The sequence below is a fragment of the Zonotrichia albicollis genome, chromosome 6, assembly GCF_047830755.1.
Source record: "Zonotrichia albicollis isolate bZonAlb1 chromosome 6, bZonAlb1.hap1, whole genome shotgun sequence".
NCBI lineage: Eukaryota > Metazoa > Chordata > Aves > Passeriformes > Passerellidae > Zonotrichia > Zonotrichia albicollis.
This window is the reverse complement of record NC_133824.1, coordinates 27,155,196-27,168,065: the sequence shown is the minus strand read 5'-3', so window position 1 is coordinate 27,168,065 and position 12,870 is coordinate 27,155,196. Positions and strand designations below refer to the sequence as shown.

Here is a 12,870-nt window from a genome sequence, read left to right as displayed (position 1 = left end):
GGCGGCAGCCGCGCCCCGCCCCCGCCAACCTGGCCGCCGGCTCTGCGGGCGCGTGCGCGCGCGGCGCTCTGGAGAGAGCGGCTCTATGGTAGCGGCCGTTGGCGCGGCGGCGCTTCCGGCGGGCGCGGGGGCCTGTGGGGGATCGCCGCGCGCCACTTCTGCCCGGCGGTGCTGAAGGAGCGGAGCCGCCATGGTGAGAGCGGGACGGGAGCGGATCGCCGCGTTTCGTGCGCACCGCGCCCGCCGGGGCAGCCTTCCCTTCCCTCCCCTCCCTGTCCCCCGGGGCACTGCGGGCGGGAAAGCCGCGGCCGGTGGTGCGGACCCGGGCGGGCGGCTGCACGTTTTGGCGGGGCAGGGCCGGACGGGGCGGGGGCACAAAGGCGGCGGCGGTGCTCGGAGAGCGGCGCGCTGGAGGCTCCCGCCCCACTCCCCGGCACCTTCGGGCCCTTCTCAGGGCGCTGCTCGGAGCCCCAGCGCTTCCCGCCAGCGTCGCCCGCCGAGCGCGCCGGCCTTAAATGGCTGATTTGCGCTTTCCATGCTGCTCTCCCTGCTCCTCCCCTCTGCTCGGAGGAGGGAAAGGCGGGAGCTTGCGTCGGTGGGCTCTGGGAATGGCACGCTGAAGCTCAGAGGCCTCCCTATCATCGCGGTTTGTTGCGTTCATGTAATAAATGAAGCTGTGCTGAAGCACGTTGTCGCTGTGCGGTGGGAGGACAGCTGCTTGTCCGTTTGCAGCGACGTTCCATGTCTGCCTGGTTCTTGCTCCAGAGCAGTTGCTCGGCCATGATGAGCAGCTACAGGCCCTGTCCCCGTTGGCCAGGATGAAAGGGGGGCTTAGACCACTTTTTCTGCCTGGCATTTGCGTGTGTTCAGTGCGCTGCTGCTTGGTATTTGCATCACTGCACACCTTACCCTTACAATATGCGTTTGTCTTTCACTATTATTGTATCGGGGCTTTTTTTTTTTTTTCCTCTTTTTTTCACTTTACTGTTGAATACACTACAATTGGTGGAAGTCTCTTTGGGCAGATGCTGCATAGCTTTTAAGTCCTGCTGGTTTGGCTCTTGGCCGTGCCTTAACCAGTTGTACAGGGTTCTGCCTTCAGTAGCAGGAGCAATTTCTAAAGTGCTCTCTAGAAGTTTGGAATTGGTATAATATAAACCATGTGGTGTTTCATTCTGTGTCCTGCTTCAAAGCAGCCAGTACCCACTGCGCTTTTAAGGAAAATGCAAAGAAATTCGACATATGTATCATCATAATAACGGTCCAGGTTTCTCCAGGTAACTGGTGCTAAGGCAGAAGGTTTATGGATCTTCCCTTGTTTTGGTTTTGTCACCTAGGCACGTGGGGCAGGTAATAGAGGAGCCTTCCCACAGGCTTCTGAGCTTGCCATTTTTTTGTAACTATGGTAGGACAGGACCAGCAATTTTATCAAATCAAACAATTTTTTTTCCTTTAAAGTAAAATAATGTCAAGTTCCCAAAGAAGTGTTTGAAAAGCTTTAATTCTACAATACACGTGATCCAATGGCATTAATTTAAATATTTTCCTGGGCCAGTATCTGATAACAGATATTGTATAATGTCTGAAGTGATAAATGGCTTAAAGGCAGAAGCCCAGATGATTTCTGCTGCAAAGTTCTGAAGGAACCGGCTTACATGTCTGGCTCATTGATTTTTCTATAATCTGATTATTTGGATAATTTCAGAATTTATACATTCATTTAGCACCCCTCAGTGACCATCTAATTAGAATGATAGTGCTGGGAAAATTATTTTATGGTAATCTTTGGCAGTCATTTGGGCTCCCTGCTAAGACATGCCTGTTCAAGTACAATGCACTTGGAACAGCCAGATACCAGCCCCCTTGGGGAATTCCCTTCAAATCCATCATCCTCTGGCATACATGAAAGTGGATTTAAATGATCTTTTGTATGATTTTTGTTGCTAGAGTGTGCAGCTCAGAATTCCCCTTTTTTCCATTTCTGACTAGGGAAAGTCTTGCTCCTTCTTTTTCTCTGTGTAACATTTTCCAGAACTTCTCAGAATCTGCTACTGCTGCGTTGAGACAATTTGAAGCACTGAAAACTGTATTCCAAGCATGGGAACTCTGTCAGTTATGGGATAAGAATTTGTCCTGTTGTTTGGGTTTTTTCCCTGTAAATCCTAACATTTGCCATTTCTCTTTCTGTCACTGCTTTTCACGAGCACTGAATTGGTATATTCACCGATTTCCAAAGTATGGGTCAGGATTTTTCTGTCAGCCACTGATTAATCTAAGCCAAAGGATGTCTTCCCCTGCCGTTGCCTCTGTGCTATGTGCTCACCTCAGACATTAGCACTGAAAATGTTGGATCCAATTAGCAGCACTGGAAACGGCCATTTGCAGCTTGCTTGCAAACTTTCTGTGGTATGCAACCTGTTAATTAGATCACAGATTGTCTACACTTTAAAAATCTCGCTTCTTTGCTCAAATTACTTGCTGTAGCCAAGTGAAAAGTGTTATGGAAATAGTGGAAGCCACAGAGTGTGCAGTCATCTAAGCCTTCCCTGCAGAAGAACAAGCCTATGGACTCCACATTTGGAACAGTTTTCTGTGCTGTACTTACTGTTTGAGTGAACTCATTGAAGTGGGAAAAGCCAGTACATCTGTTTTGCAAGAAATAATCTTGGGTGCTAAGTGCAGATTTATTGTAGCATTAGTGTTCCCTTGAAGGGAAATCAATAACTCAAAATAGCTAATTCTGTTAAAATCTTTCAGGTGACAGTGTGGTTAAGTTGGGTCCCCTCTTTGCTCTAATTAAAAATTTGAGAAAAAAAAATTTGGGGCATTGAAAATTTTGCTAACAGCTTGCAATTGGAATAAAATAATTAAACACACTAATGCCACAGCTCTTACACATTGACTTTATTGCTTTGCTTGTCTGCCTAAATATAAACTCTTTCTGTGGTATTTTTTTCCAACACAGTAGTGGCTCTACTGCTGATTCTACACATTTTAAAGTTCCATAAGGATTGATAGGACTTGTTGGAACCAAAACTTAGTAACTCAGCTTATACAAATAGTAAATGCTGTGTGGAAAATGTCTGTCCTTGATTGCTAGTCTAATACTTTACCATTACACATCTTTTTACTCCTTCTTTCATATAAATAACTTGAACAAAAATCTTTTAAATTGTGCAAGTAACCTGTGTTTTTGTGTTTGTTTTGTTTTCCAGTCTCACACAATTCTACTTGTCCAGCCTACCAAGAGGCCAGAAGGCAGAACATATGCTGATTATGAATCGGTGAATGAATGCATGGAAGGTGGGTGGATGCAGACATGGGAGTTTAAAACTGTTGTTTAAAATCCTATTTTTGACATATTCACAAGCTTAATAAGAAAATAAGTTGCTCTTCATATTTTTCAAAGGTCATTCACAAAAACCCTCATGTTTTTAGCTTACTGATGTTCTAGCAAACTAAAAACTAGTTATTATTTGTTTCTAAAACTTTTTCTATTTAATATCTGGTTTTGATTTAACTAGATGAAACATCCAGTTTGGGAGAGTAGCTGATATTCTTTCTTTCATGCAGCAAACTTGTTTCAATGCATTTCATTGCAGGATCAGCACTTAATTCTCACTATTCTTTTCTGAGCATTGTAAGGCAAAGATTGCTGCTGGAAATACTATATTAAATAATGGATTGTGTGCAATTGATACATCATTTGCAGTCTCGTGGCACATATGTCATAGTAAAGATCCTGCAAAACTTTGATACACATAATGGCCATTGGAAGAAAATTGAAATATTAGAGCTGTAGTTCACTTAGCATTAATCTTGCAGGAGGTTTTGTGAGGCAAACAAAAGTATAACGAAGTCTCTGTGCTCATTTTAATATTACATTCTTCTCAAATGTATCTGAATTATTGGTGGACTAGTTTAAATAAATCAAAGTGTTTTAAATGTGTATACAGGTTCATGCTGTCACTCTTACCTCAATACTCTGTTTGACTCTTGTATCAAGAATGATCATTCTTATGAGTTCTTCTGTTTCTCAGGTGTTTGTGCAATTGGAGTGTTCTAATTTCTGTCTTAAAATTATTAGAAGGCGTTCCAGATGTCTGTTGGAGCTTACTGCATGGAAAATTACATATTTGACAGAACTAAACTTTTTCCCCTAGATGATGAAAACTTTTCTTTCCATGCATCTTACCTGATTTTATAAAATTACGTTTCAATGCAAATTGCCAGGAACAAGAGAATTTCAGCTCTAGAAAATCTGATTGCTTTTACAGTAGTAATGTCTAAACTTTTATTTGTGGATCAAGAGCTGAAAAAGTTTCAGCTTATACAGTCTTTTAATATTGCATGGTTGATCTTGTTTCTCTGTAGGAGTCTGTAAAATGTATGAAGAGCATCTGAAGAGAATGAATCCCAACAGTCCATCCATTACATATGATATCAGCCAGTTGTTTGACTTCATTGATGACTTGGCAGACCTCAGCTGTCTTGTGTAAGTTCAGTTGTACAAGTCCATGTCAGTGACTTAGCAAAGTCACAGGTCTTCCCTCTAAACTCTTCTGTGAGAGTTTAACATAATGCTGTTTTGTGTGCTTTTTAGCACTAACTGCAGTGCAGCAGTAGTGCAGCTGCCCTAGCAAGTTCCCAGGCAAGTTAAGTGCATAGGTACAAGGTACCGCTAAAGGCTTAGAAACCAACGGTTCCACTTGGATTTCACTCACATTGAAGCTGACTGAAATCCAGCAGTTAAGTACAGCTGACTGTTTTATTACTACTAGAATCTGTTTAAATTTCCCTTTGTGCTGTTAGTGCAGTCCCTCAGGAGGCAGAATGGTTACAGAATTTTTCTCAGCTGAGGGCATTACTTGTGATAGAGTAGCAGGCTACAGAAGTGCATTGCAGCCAAAAGTTTGTTTTGGTCAAGATACAGCAAGATCAAAGTTTATCTAACAGACTGAAACTAGCCACTTGTTTTAGGTGGTAGCAACTGTTTTCTAGGATAGTCTTGTGCCTTTTTTAATTAGGCTTCTAAAATCTGTGTTCATGCCAAATTCTACTTCAGCTCATAGTTTTCCACCAGATGGCACACATAGCACAAGGTGTAAGAGATGCCTCTTCTTCACGGAAATTTCCTGAAGTACTTGATGTCTGCTCTTGCTGTGTAGCATTATGAAAGGATTTGGCGATGGAGGGTAGAAATCAGTAATTTTTCCTGAAAGTAGCATTTCTTACATTGCACTAGAACTACTGCTGTATGAACACACATTGAAGCTCTTGGTTTGGCCTTGATGCCATCATGCTGAGGTTTAAATAAAATAGTAAGACTTCCTTAGAAATATCATGCTTAGGGTCTTTTCCTTAGGTAAGAACTATTAATTGTTCTGGAATAAGTTAACTTGGGATTTTTACTTATCTTCTTACCACTGTCCCTTTCACCCTTCTTATCTATCAGAAATAAAAGTATATCAGGATTTAAAGACTGAGCAGGACTTCAGTGGTTCTTGAATCGTTCACTGAAAGTACTGAAATATTATATAGGAGGACATGAGCCTACACAGACCTTCACTCAGATTGCTTTCATTTTTCAGTCTCATTCTGTTTTAATTCAACATGCCCTGAGTAACTGAATTCTCTGGCCCTTGCAAGTGGACTGTTTTTATCAACTATGCTTGAATAGCAAAGAAGATGCATCCATGGGGTCTTGTTTTCAGTTTGCTTTTTATAAAGTATCCTTGTTAGGTGTAAGCTTGTCCTCAGTGCCAACTGGCAAGAATCCTTTGTCATCCATCTGTGAGTCTGCCTTTGCCCCTGAAAAAAATTGATCTTAAAAATTTTTTTAAAATTCCACACAAAAGTTGAACACTTGAAAGCTTAAATAAATCTTTGAAGTAATGTTGAAGAAGTGTTTGACTCATTAAGACAAATTAGATTGTTTCCTGGTGGAACTATTCTTCTGCAGGCTGAGCTCTAGAATGCTAAGATTCTCTACTTGCTGTCTCCCTTAGGTAATTAAATGCATGAATTAAAATATGAACACAATGTTCCAGTCACCCAGTAGTGCTTGGAGCATCTCGTTTTGTTTCAGGCTCAGTCTGATCTGCTGGACAGCTGTTTTATAGAGAACAGGATAAATCCATTTGATAAGTGGCAATTCCCACCTAGTTCTGATGCTACCTTCTGTACACCACTTTTTACCTCATACACTTGAGGACAATTAATTGTGAAGTTCTTCTGGTAGATGTACCACAGAGCAGACTGACGTTTCTTGTTTCCTCTGCAGTTACCGTGCTGATACTCAGACATACCAGCCCTACAACAAAGACTGGATAAAGGAGAAGATCTACGTTCTCCTCCGCAGGCAGGCCCAGCAAGCAAGCAAATAATGGGGGCACCATTGCTACGTGGGTTTGGGGGGTTTGGACAACAGGTGTGTACAGAGTGTAGTGGTGAACGTTTTGTATTATAGTCATCCTGTTGCCATCTTGATAAACTCGTTAGCCGGGACTGATTGTACTTTTAGGGATACAAGGATTTTGTTGGATTGGAATTTTTTTCAGTGTAAATGGAGAAGAACGTACATCTTCAGCAGAGTTTTGGGTTTTTTTCCTCCAGTTTGCTAATGGTCCTACCTTATTTGAACCCCTGGGGCTGTTCACATTGTACTTCACCACATTTGCTGTATGTGCCCTTCTGTGGGTTTTTTACATTCAGTTATGTCCTTGAGATGTCTTAATGGGAAATAAAGATCTACCCTTTAGTTAAACTTGAGTGCTCAATTTTGTGGTTCCTTCCAAAAAACACAAATCTTTTTCCCCATTATCCAAGGGATATGGCTTGAAAGGTCATGTGGACTGAACCAGCAGTTGTTTCCTGTGTTACAGAACACCTCAAATTCTGGCTCAGTCTTGGTGGTTTTCCCTGGGCATCTTTGGAAAACAGCAACCCTTTTGCACTGCACAGCTGATCTCTCTACGAGGCATTGTATGTAGGTGTGTCTGCTCTGGAATTGGTGGTGGGTAAGAGCAGGCTGAATGTATGACATCACAGGCCCCTTGAATTAGTCTGCTTACAATTTTCCCCCAAGAAAGGAATAGACAGAGCAGATTGCTCCCATGAAAATCTGCCCCAAACTTAATTTTCTCTGTACAGAAGATAAAGACTTAACTGTTGACCCACACTGTAAGTTACGTGTGCCTCCGTCTGTCTTAAATGCTGATGTTTCTGTAATTTCACTGTACTGAAAAGATTTGGATTGGAGGACACATTAGACCAAAAAACAGAGCAGGTAGAAAAGAAAGGCTGGTGTGGTACTTTGTGCCTTTAGAGTTTGCCTGCTGTAGGAACAGACTGTACAGATTACACTTAACCAAGAGTGGTTCTGGGATTGACAGAGGAATGCCATTCTCCCCAATGCACTTAATTTCCTAATACACATCAATAGTTTCTGATGGACCTCACAGCAAATGCACTGTCTGAAAAGAATCTGAGGCAAAGTGACTGTCTATAGTAAAGCTTCAATGAAAGTAGCTTTACTTAAGTGATAAGTAATAGCTGCTGAAGACTGGAAATCAAATTACTGAAGGGATATAAATTCTTAGAAAGAAACTGGGTGAGGGTGTTAAACCTCTCAGCACCAATACAAGTTGGAGATTAGACCTACTAGCTCTAGAAGTTATAGTGACAAGGAATAAATTCAATCTGCTAACATCAAAACATGCTTCCTTTATAATGAATAGTGATTTTCAAAACATTGTAGGTCAGAAATATATTAGTACACTTAGGATTATTAAATCAAAAAATACTTTGGGGCATGTAAGTTTTATATCCAGCTTGAAAACAGTAAGTAATACTTTAAAAATTCACTATTGCCCATATAATAACATTCAGATTTAATACAAGCAATGTTATTTTTAAAGCTTTTATAGTTTATCCTCCTGAATAGCACATACTTAAATAACATGCTCGCTCCTAACATGTTTGAGGTTAATTTCAATTTTTTTTTTTGTAAAATTTCCAACGTTCTCTTGGATGAAATTTTGCAGTCTTTAAGCGAACCCAAATAAGCATTTACCTCGTTCTGTGGGCTTGCTTTTAATTTAAGACCAACCAGCAATGTGATCTCTTTCCTTACTGTGAAAAGCACAAAGGAGCATGCTGAATCTCTAGTAATCGGGCATTGGAACACAGCACAGCTCTTCCTTCAAAGGTACCTTACTTAGGTCTGATTTAAGAAAATCTTCCTCTTCCTTGATTTTGACTCTACTATGATAACTGTGCAAACTCAGACCAGTAAACAAGTATAAAATACAAATTTATTATATTCAAACAGAAAATAGGAAGAAGGTACTTTAAAGGAGGTGGTAATTAACCTTTCTGCTTTTTGAAAGGGACTTTGTGAAGATATGATTTTTAATGTTTTGGAAAGTAGAAGGTTGCAATCTTTAACCTAAAGGTTACTTCACTTTTTTTTTTTTTTTAAACATACAGACTGCTGTGGTCATTTCAGTAATGGAAGTTTTCACAGAATTGAAAAATGCAAGTAAGTTGTCCTTTCATATCTCTGGAGCCAGATTTGGCCTTCTGCAGATAAAAAAGTGTGGTCTGGAAGCCACTTCAGAAGAAGGGATTTGGGCATCATCTCTTTTCCCCCCTCTTCATCCAGCTACAGGTCTTTTTTTCTTTTTTCTGAAATAAGCTACTAGACACAACTCTAGTGCATAGTTCTTGAGCTGCTGTTTTCCATAATACTTCACTGCATTTTACTTGATTAACTATTTATGAAACAATAGATTTGCTGCTGAGCTGAGCACCTGACAAATACTCTGAAAGGGAGAAAGAATGCTACAGTATCTATCCAATGTGCAACAAGCTACAAAGAAGAATCTAGAAAGTTGTCTCCCACTAACCACCTGGTGCCTTCAGAAGTTTAGTGGAGAGGGTTATGAGCACTTGGAAACTTATTACATGCACTTATTACTGTAGGCTGTTGTAGCAGACTGTGAAAAGTGACTTCACTTTGCTTCTTTGCTCCTACTGAGGGAGGAATGGATGGCAGCAGGGCATGTAGTACCTCTTGCAGTTGCATTTGTCCTCAGAGGCATCAGCACTTTGATAGTGACATACTGAAAATTGCCCAAGTTCAACTACTATAAAAGTGAGGTTCAGTAGCAGCATTTTGCAGGTAAAGCCATTAAAAATGGTATGATTGTAGAAAAGGAATCAAAAGAGAATCTGTCATCCCATGCATGCTTTGCCTGCAGCAAGTTTTCTGGGGCTTCTTAGGTATGGATAGATACAAGTAACTGTGCTGGTCATGCCTGCTACAGCGTGGCAGTAAAGGACAAAGGAAATTATATTGGCTGCTTCTGTAGGAGAGTGGTACAGTATTTTAAAACGGATTAAGAATGGAATCCAGAGACCTAGTATTTCCAAGTGTGTAAAAATACTTAATTTTTTTAAAAGCAAGTCCATTAAGGAAGCCTAGCCTCAGACCAAGGAGCTGTATGAGCTATTTGCCAGGACTGCAGAGGAATTGAGGAACTTGCCTGACTTCTGCTTGCCTTGTGGAGCTCTGAGCTATGCTGCTTCTTTGCTAATCACAGACTTGGGAAGTCCTCCCACAGTTTCTGGACTGCCTGCCATGGACTGCAAGTTGAGGAATGACCAGACTGGCACAACTCATTTCTTGGCAGGGCTGTTCACTAAGCAAATTAGTAGGGTGAAGTTATGTGAGGTGGCTGAGCTGAAGTAGCAGTTCACTGCTGTTGAAAGGCATAATGCTGCTTCACACTACTGCACAAAAGGGATACTGGGTGTTGTGGGGAAGGGGAGAACAGGACTGCTAGTCAGCACCAACAAGCAGAGCAGCTGGTCATTTAAAGATACCCAAAAGCTGATATTTGAGAGCAAGCACAAGCACAGTAGATAAACTGGTGTATATATAAAGCACCCATTTATGCCTTTGCAAGCTCCTGCCAGTCAGTAATGCACTGGGTCAGGGAGTAATCCCACTAAGATTAGACTGTGAGTTGTGTTTGACACCACAATAATACCAGGATCATTCTTACAGGAATCCCACTCTGCAGCCTCCTTCAGTATGCTGAAGGAGAATTGTGAAAAGCAGAATTGAGTTTGCCTTCCTGCTCTGAGGGTGAAATAAGCTAGATAGTTAAAATACTTGCCTACTATTGCTTCCATCATCATGTTCTTTTAAAATAGACTGAAATCCTGACATCCATCACAATGCATTACAAGCACAGCAGGAAAGTAGCATCATTGCTAGATCAGTCTGTTCTTGTGCTTATCACCATTGTCAATGTACAGTGGAGGAAAAAAGAAGTCAAGACCACCTCGTTATCTTCCTTAGTAACTAATAAACCTGTTTACAGCAAGAGGAGACTTGACTACCCACAATATTTTCAAGGTTGAAAGATTTTTTGACTTGCATTAGAAAATGGTAAGTTGTAAAATTGCTGGTTGGGTTCTCATTACCATGTGCCAAGCAGTTTGTGCTGGTTCATGATGCACTGAAAGCAAGGGTGCTTTTTAGGATGACTTACTCTCAGAAGGAAGAGGGGAAAGCTCCAGCTGCTTGACTTTGGAGTATATAAGAGTTATGTACATTTGCAATCCCCACTGAGTAAGGGTCTGATTTTACTGGAACTCAGCTACACTGAAAGGTCGTTCCATCAAAAAAAAAAAAAAAAAAAAAAAAAAACAACCCACAGAAAAATCAAGGGTAGCTAGGTTACAAGTGCAAAACAATTAAAACCTTCTGATTTTCAATTGCTCTGAAACTGTTGTTTTCTAGACCCTGGTGAGCATTGAAACAAATTGGTTTACTGTTATCATAGGTTCAGGGGGGCAGGGAGTTTCAGTTAGCAGTGTCCAGCAGGAGATGGGCTGTGGGTGAGGCTAAAGACTCTTAGCCTCAGTTAGCATCTGAGCCACTCATTTGAGGTACCCACTGGCCTTTGAAGTCTAAAAGCATTGACTTTCAAGGTAAAATGATAAATAATTTTTACTAGCTATAGATAATTGGCAAGAGTACATCTGTTAAAATAGAAAATTAATTTTGCACCTCTGTTGTACTAGTCAATTCCCTCAAGTTTTCCACACTGAGTGTATTGTCTGCTATAATGTTACTCAGTGTTGCCCAAATACAAGGTAGGATTCATGGAAACAGCAGGGAATGAATCTGCCACAGAAACTCACTGAATGGAGATGCTCAGCTTTGCATAGTACAAAGCAGCTCTCTATTATCACCCACTAATATATGCTTCTTCCTCACTATATCTGAAAAGGATTAAGGTAAAACCTGTCTTGATTTGTCATAGGAAAGCATTAGATTGTAGGAATTAGTTTTCTCATTACTGTAATCTGAACTATGCCTATAGGAACATTTTATCTGGATGAAGTTTGGGCATAGCTCCAATTCATAGGTTTTATTCAAACTCTTTGTGCTGAGTTTGCAGTGACACACAAGTAAAACCTGCATGCTGCATGTGCCAGCTCAGCACCATTCCTGGTGAGCATTAGCAAGGGTTTTGTAACCAATTTTGTACACCCCTGAGTGATCTGCTGCTGTACCCCCTGCAGTGTCTCCACAGTCCCCAACCAAGACTGTTACTGTGGGCTGTCCTGTGCATCAGTGACATCCACACATCTGGAGCTCTGTAGCTGCTGCCTGCCTGTGTTTGTGCCAGGTAAGTCAACAAGAGCTGCAGAGGTGAAACATGCAGCAGTGTCCTTGGAGGCTGTATTGTTGTCTGGCTCCGCCACTGACTAGATCCAACACTTGTGCTGCCCTGATCTCTAATGCACTGGTGCTTCCATCTAGTGTATTTCATTGCTGCTTCTGCATCACTTCATCAGCCATGCAGGAAACACTCCCAAATTTAAATTATCTTCTTAGTTACCATGAGCACTGGGCTACACACACACAACACAAACCTGCTGCCCTGAGAGGTGGGGAATGTCCATCCTTGGAGACACTGAAGACTTGACAGAGTGCTGATCTGATTAGACCCACTCTGAGCAGCATTTGACTAGACAACTCCTGGACCTCTCTTCCAATCTAAAATAGCCATTATTCTATTGGAGTCACTACTAGAAAACCCCATGTCACGAAACATGAGACATCTGAGTCCCTGCTCTGGCCAGTTTCATGCAGCTGCTCGAACTCAGTATTCCCCAGGTGACTGAGGACAGTGCTGAAAATGGTAAGCCATCATGTACTCATGAGTGGATTTGGGTGACAAGAGTAGCATTTACTAGGTTACAGAAAGTATAACTGCTCCCCAGTGATAAAAACAGGGTGCAGAAGGGTCATGTTGTCTTCATATGAATGAAGGGTCACATGGGACACTGAGAATAATGCCTTGCCATAGAGGTTAAGTCCCTAGAGGTCATCAGACTTGCCACCCAGATGCAACCCTCCATACTCCCCACGTCTTTCCAGCTTTCAAGTAAAAGAAGGAAAAAAGAATATATAAAGGCCTGAGAAATCTGTGATGTAGTATAAGGGAAAGCTCAGAGGCATTGCAAAATGCCAGGGGAAGGTAAGAAGCAGGCCCTACATGGCAATGGAGAAAAAAGCAATTGCACCTGTGCTTCCACACCAATCCCCTGATCAGAGGCCAAGGCATCTTCCTGCAGTATCAGTCATGTACTTGCAAGGAAAATGGAAAGTCTGTGCCACCAGAGCTAAACATAAACCTTGCTTCACATTTCTTTCTTAATGATGGCTATTTTCAGGTTCAAGAAAGAAATGAGGGGCAGGGGATGATTTCTTTCTCTCTCATACATTAACTTGGTCCCTGAAGGAATTCTTAGCTTGTACAGCTATTCCACTAGAATGCAGAAGCA

General features: G+C 41.6%; 1 protein-coding gene across 1 annotated transcript; it reads left to right on the top strand.

Moving 5' to 3' along the window:
* Positions 1–38: 38 nt before the first annotated feature.
* Positions 39–6,766, top strand: ERH (ERH mRNA splicing and mitosis factor). Its single transcript, XM_005479938.4, has 4 exons — positions 39–193; positions 3,216–3,303; positions 4,375–4,495; positions 6,284–6,766. The coding sequence occupies exons 1-4, from the start codon at positions 191–193 to the stop codon at positions 6,384–6,386; spliced, it is 315 nt and encodes a 104-aa protein (XP_005479995.1). The 5' UTR covers positions 39–190; the 3' UTR covers positions 6,387–6,766.
* Positions 6,767–12,870: the final 6,104 nt, after the last annotated feature.

Coding starts and splice junctions, on each gene's coding strand:
- ERH (XM_005479938.4), top strand. Junction 3,304..4,374: donor GGTGAATGAATGCATGGAAG/GTGGGTGGATGC, acceptor GTTTCTCTGTAG/GAGTCTGTAAAATGTATGAA. Junction 4,496..6,283: donor GCAGACCTCAGCTGTCTTGT/GTAAGTTCAGTT, acceptor TTTCCTCTGCAG/TTACCGTGCTGATACTCAGA.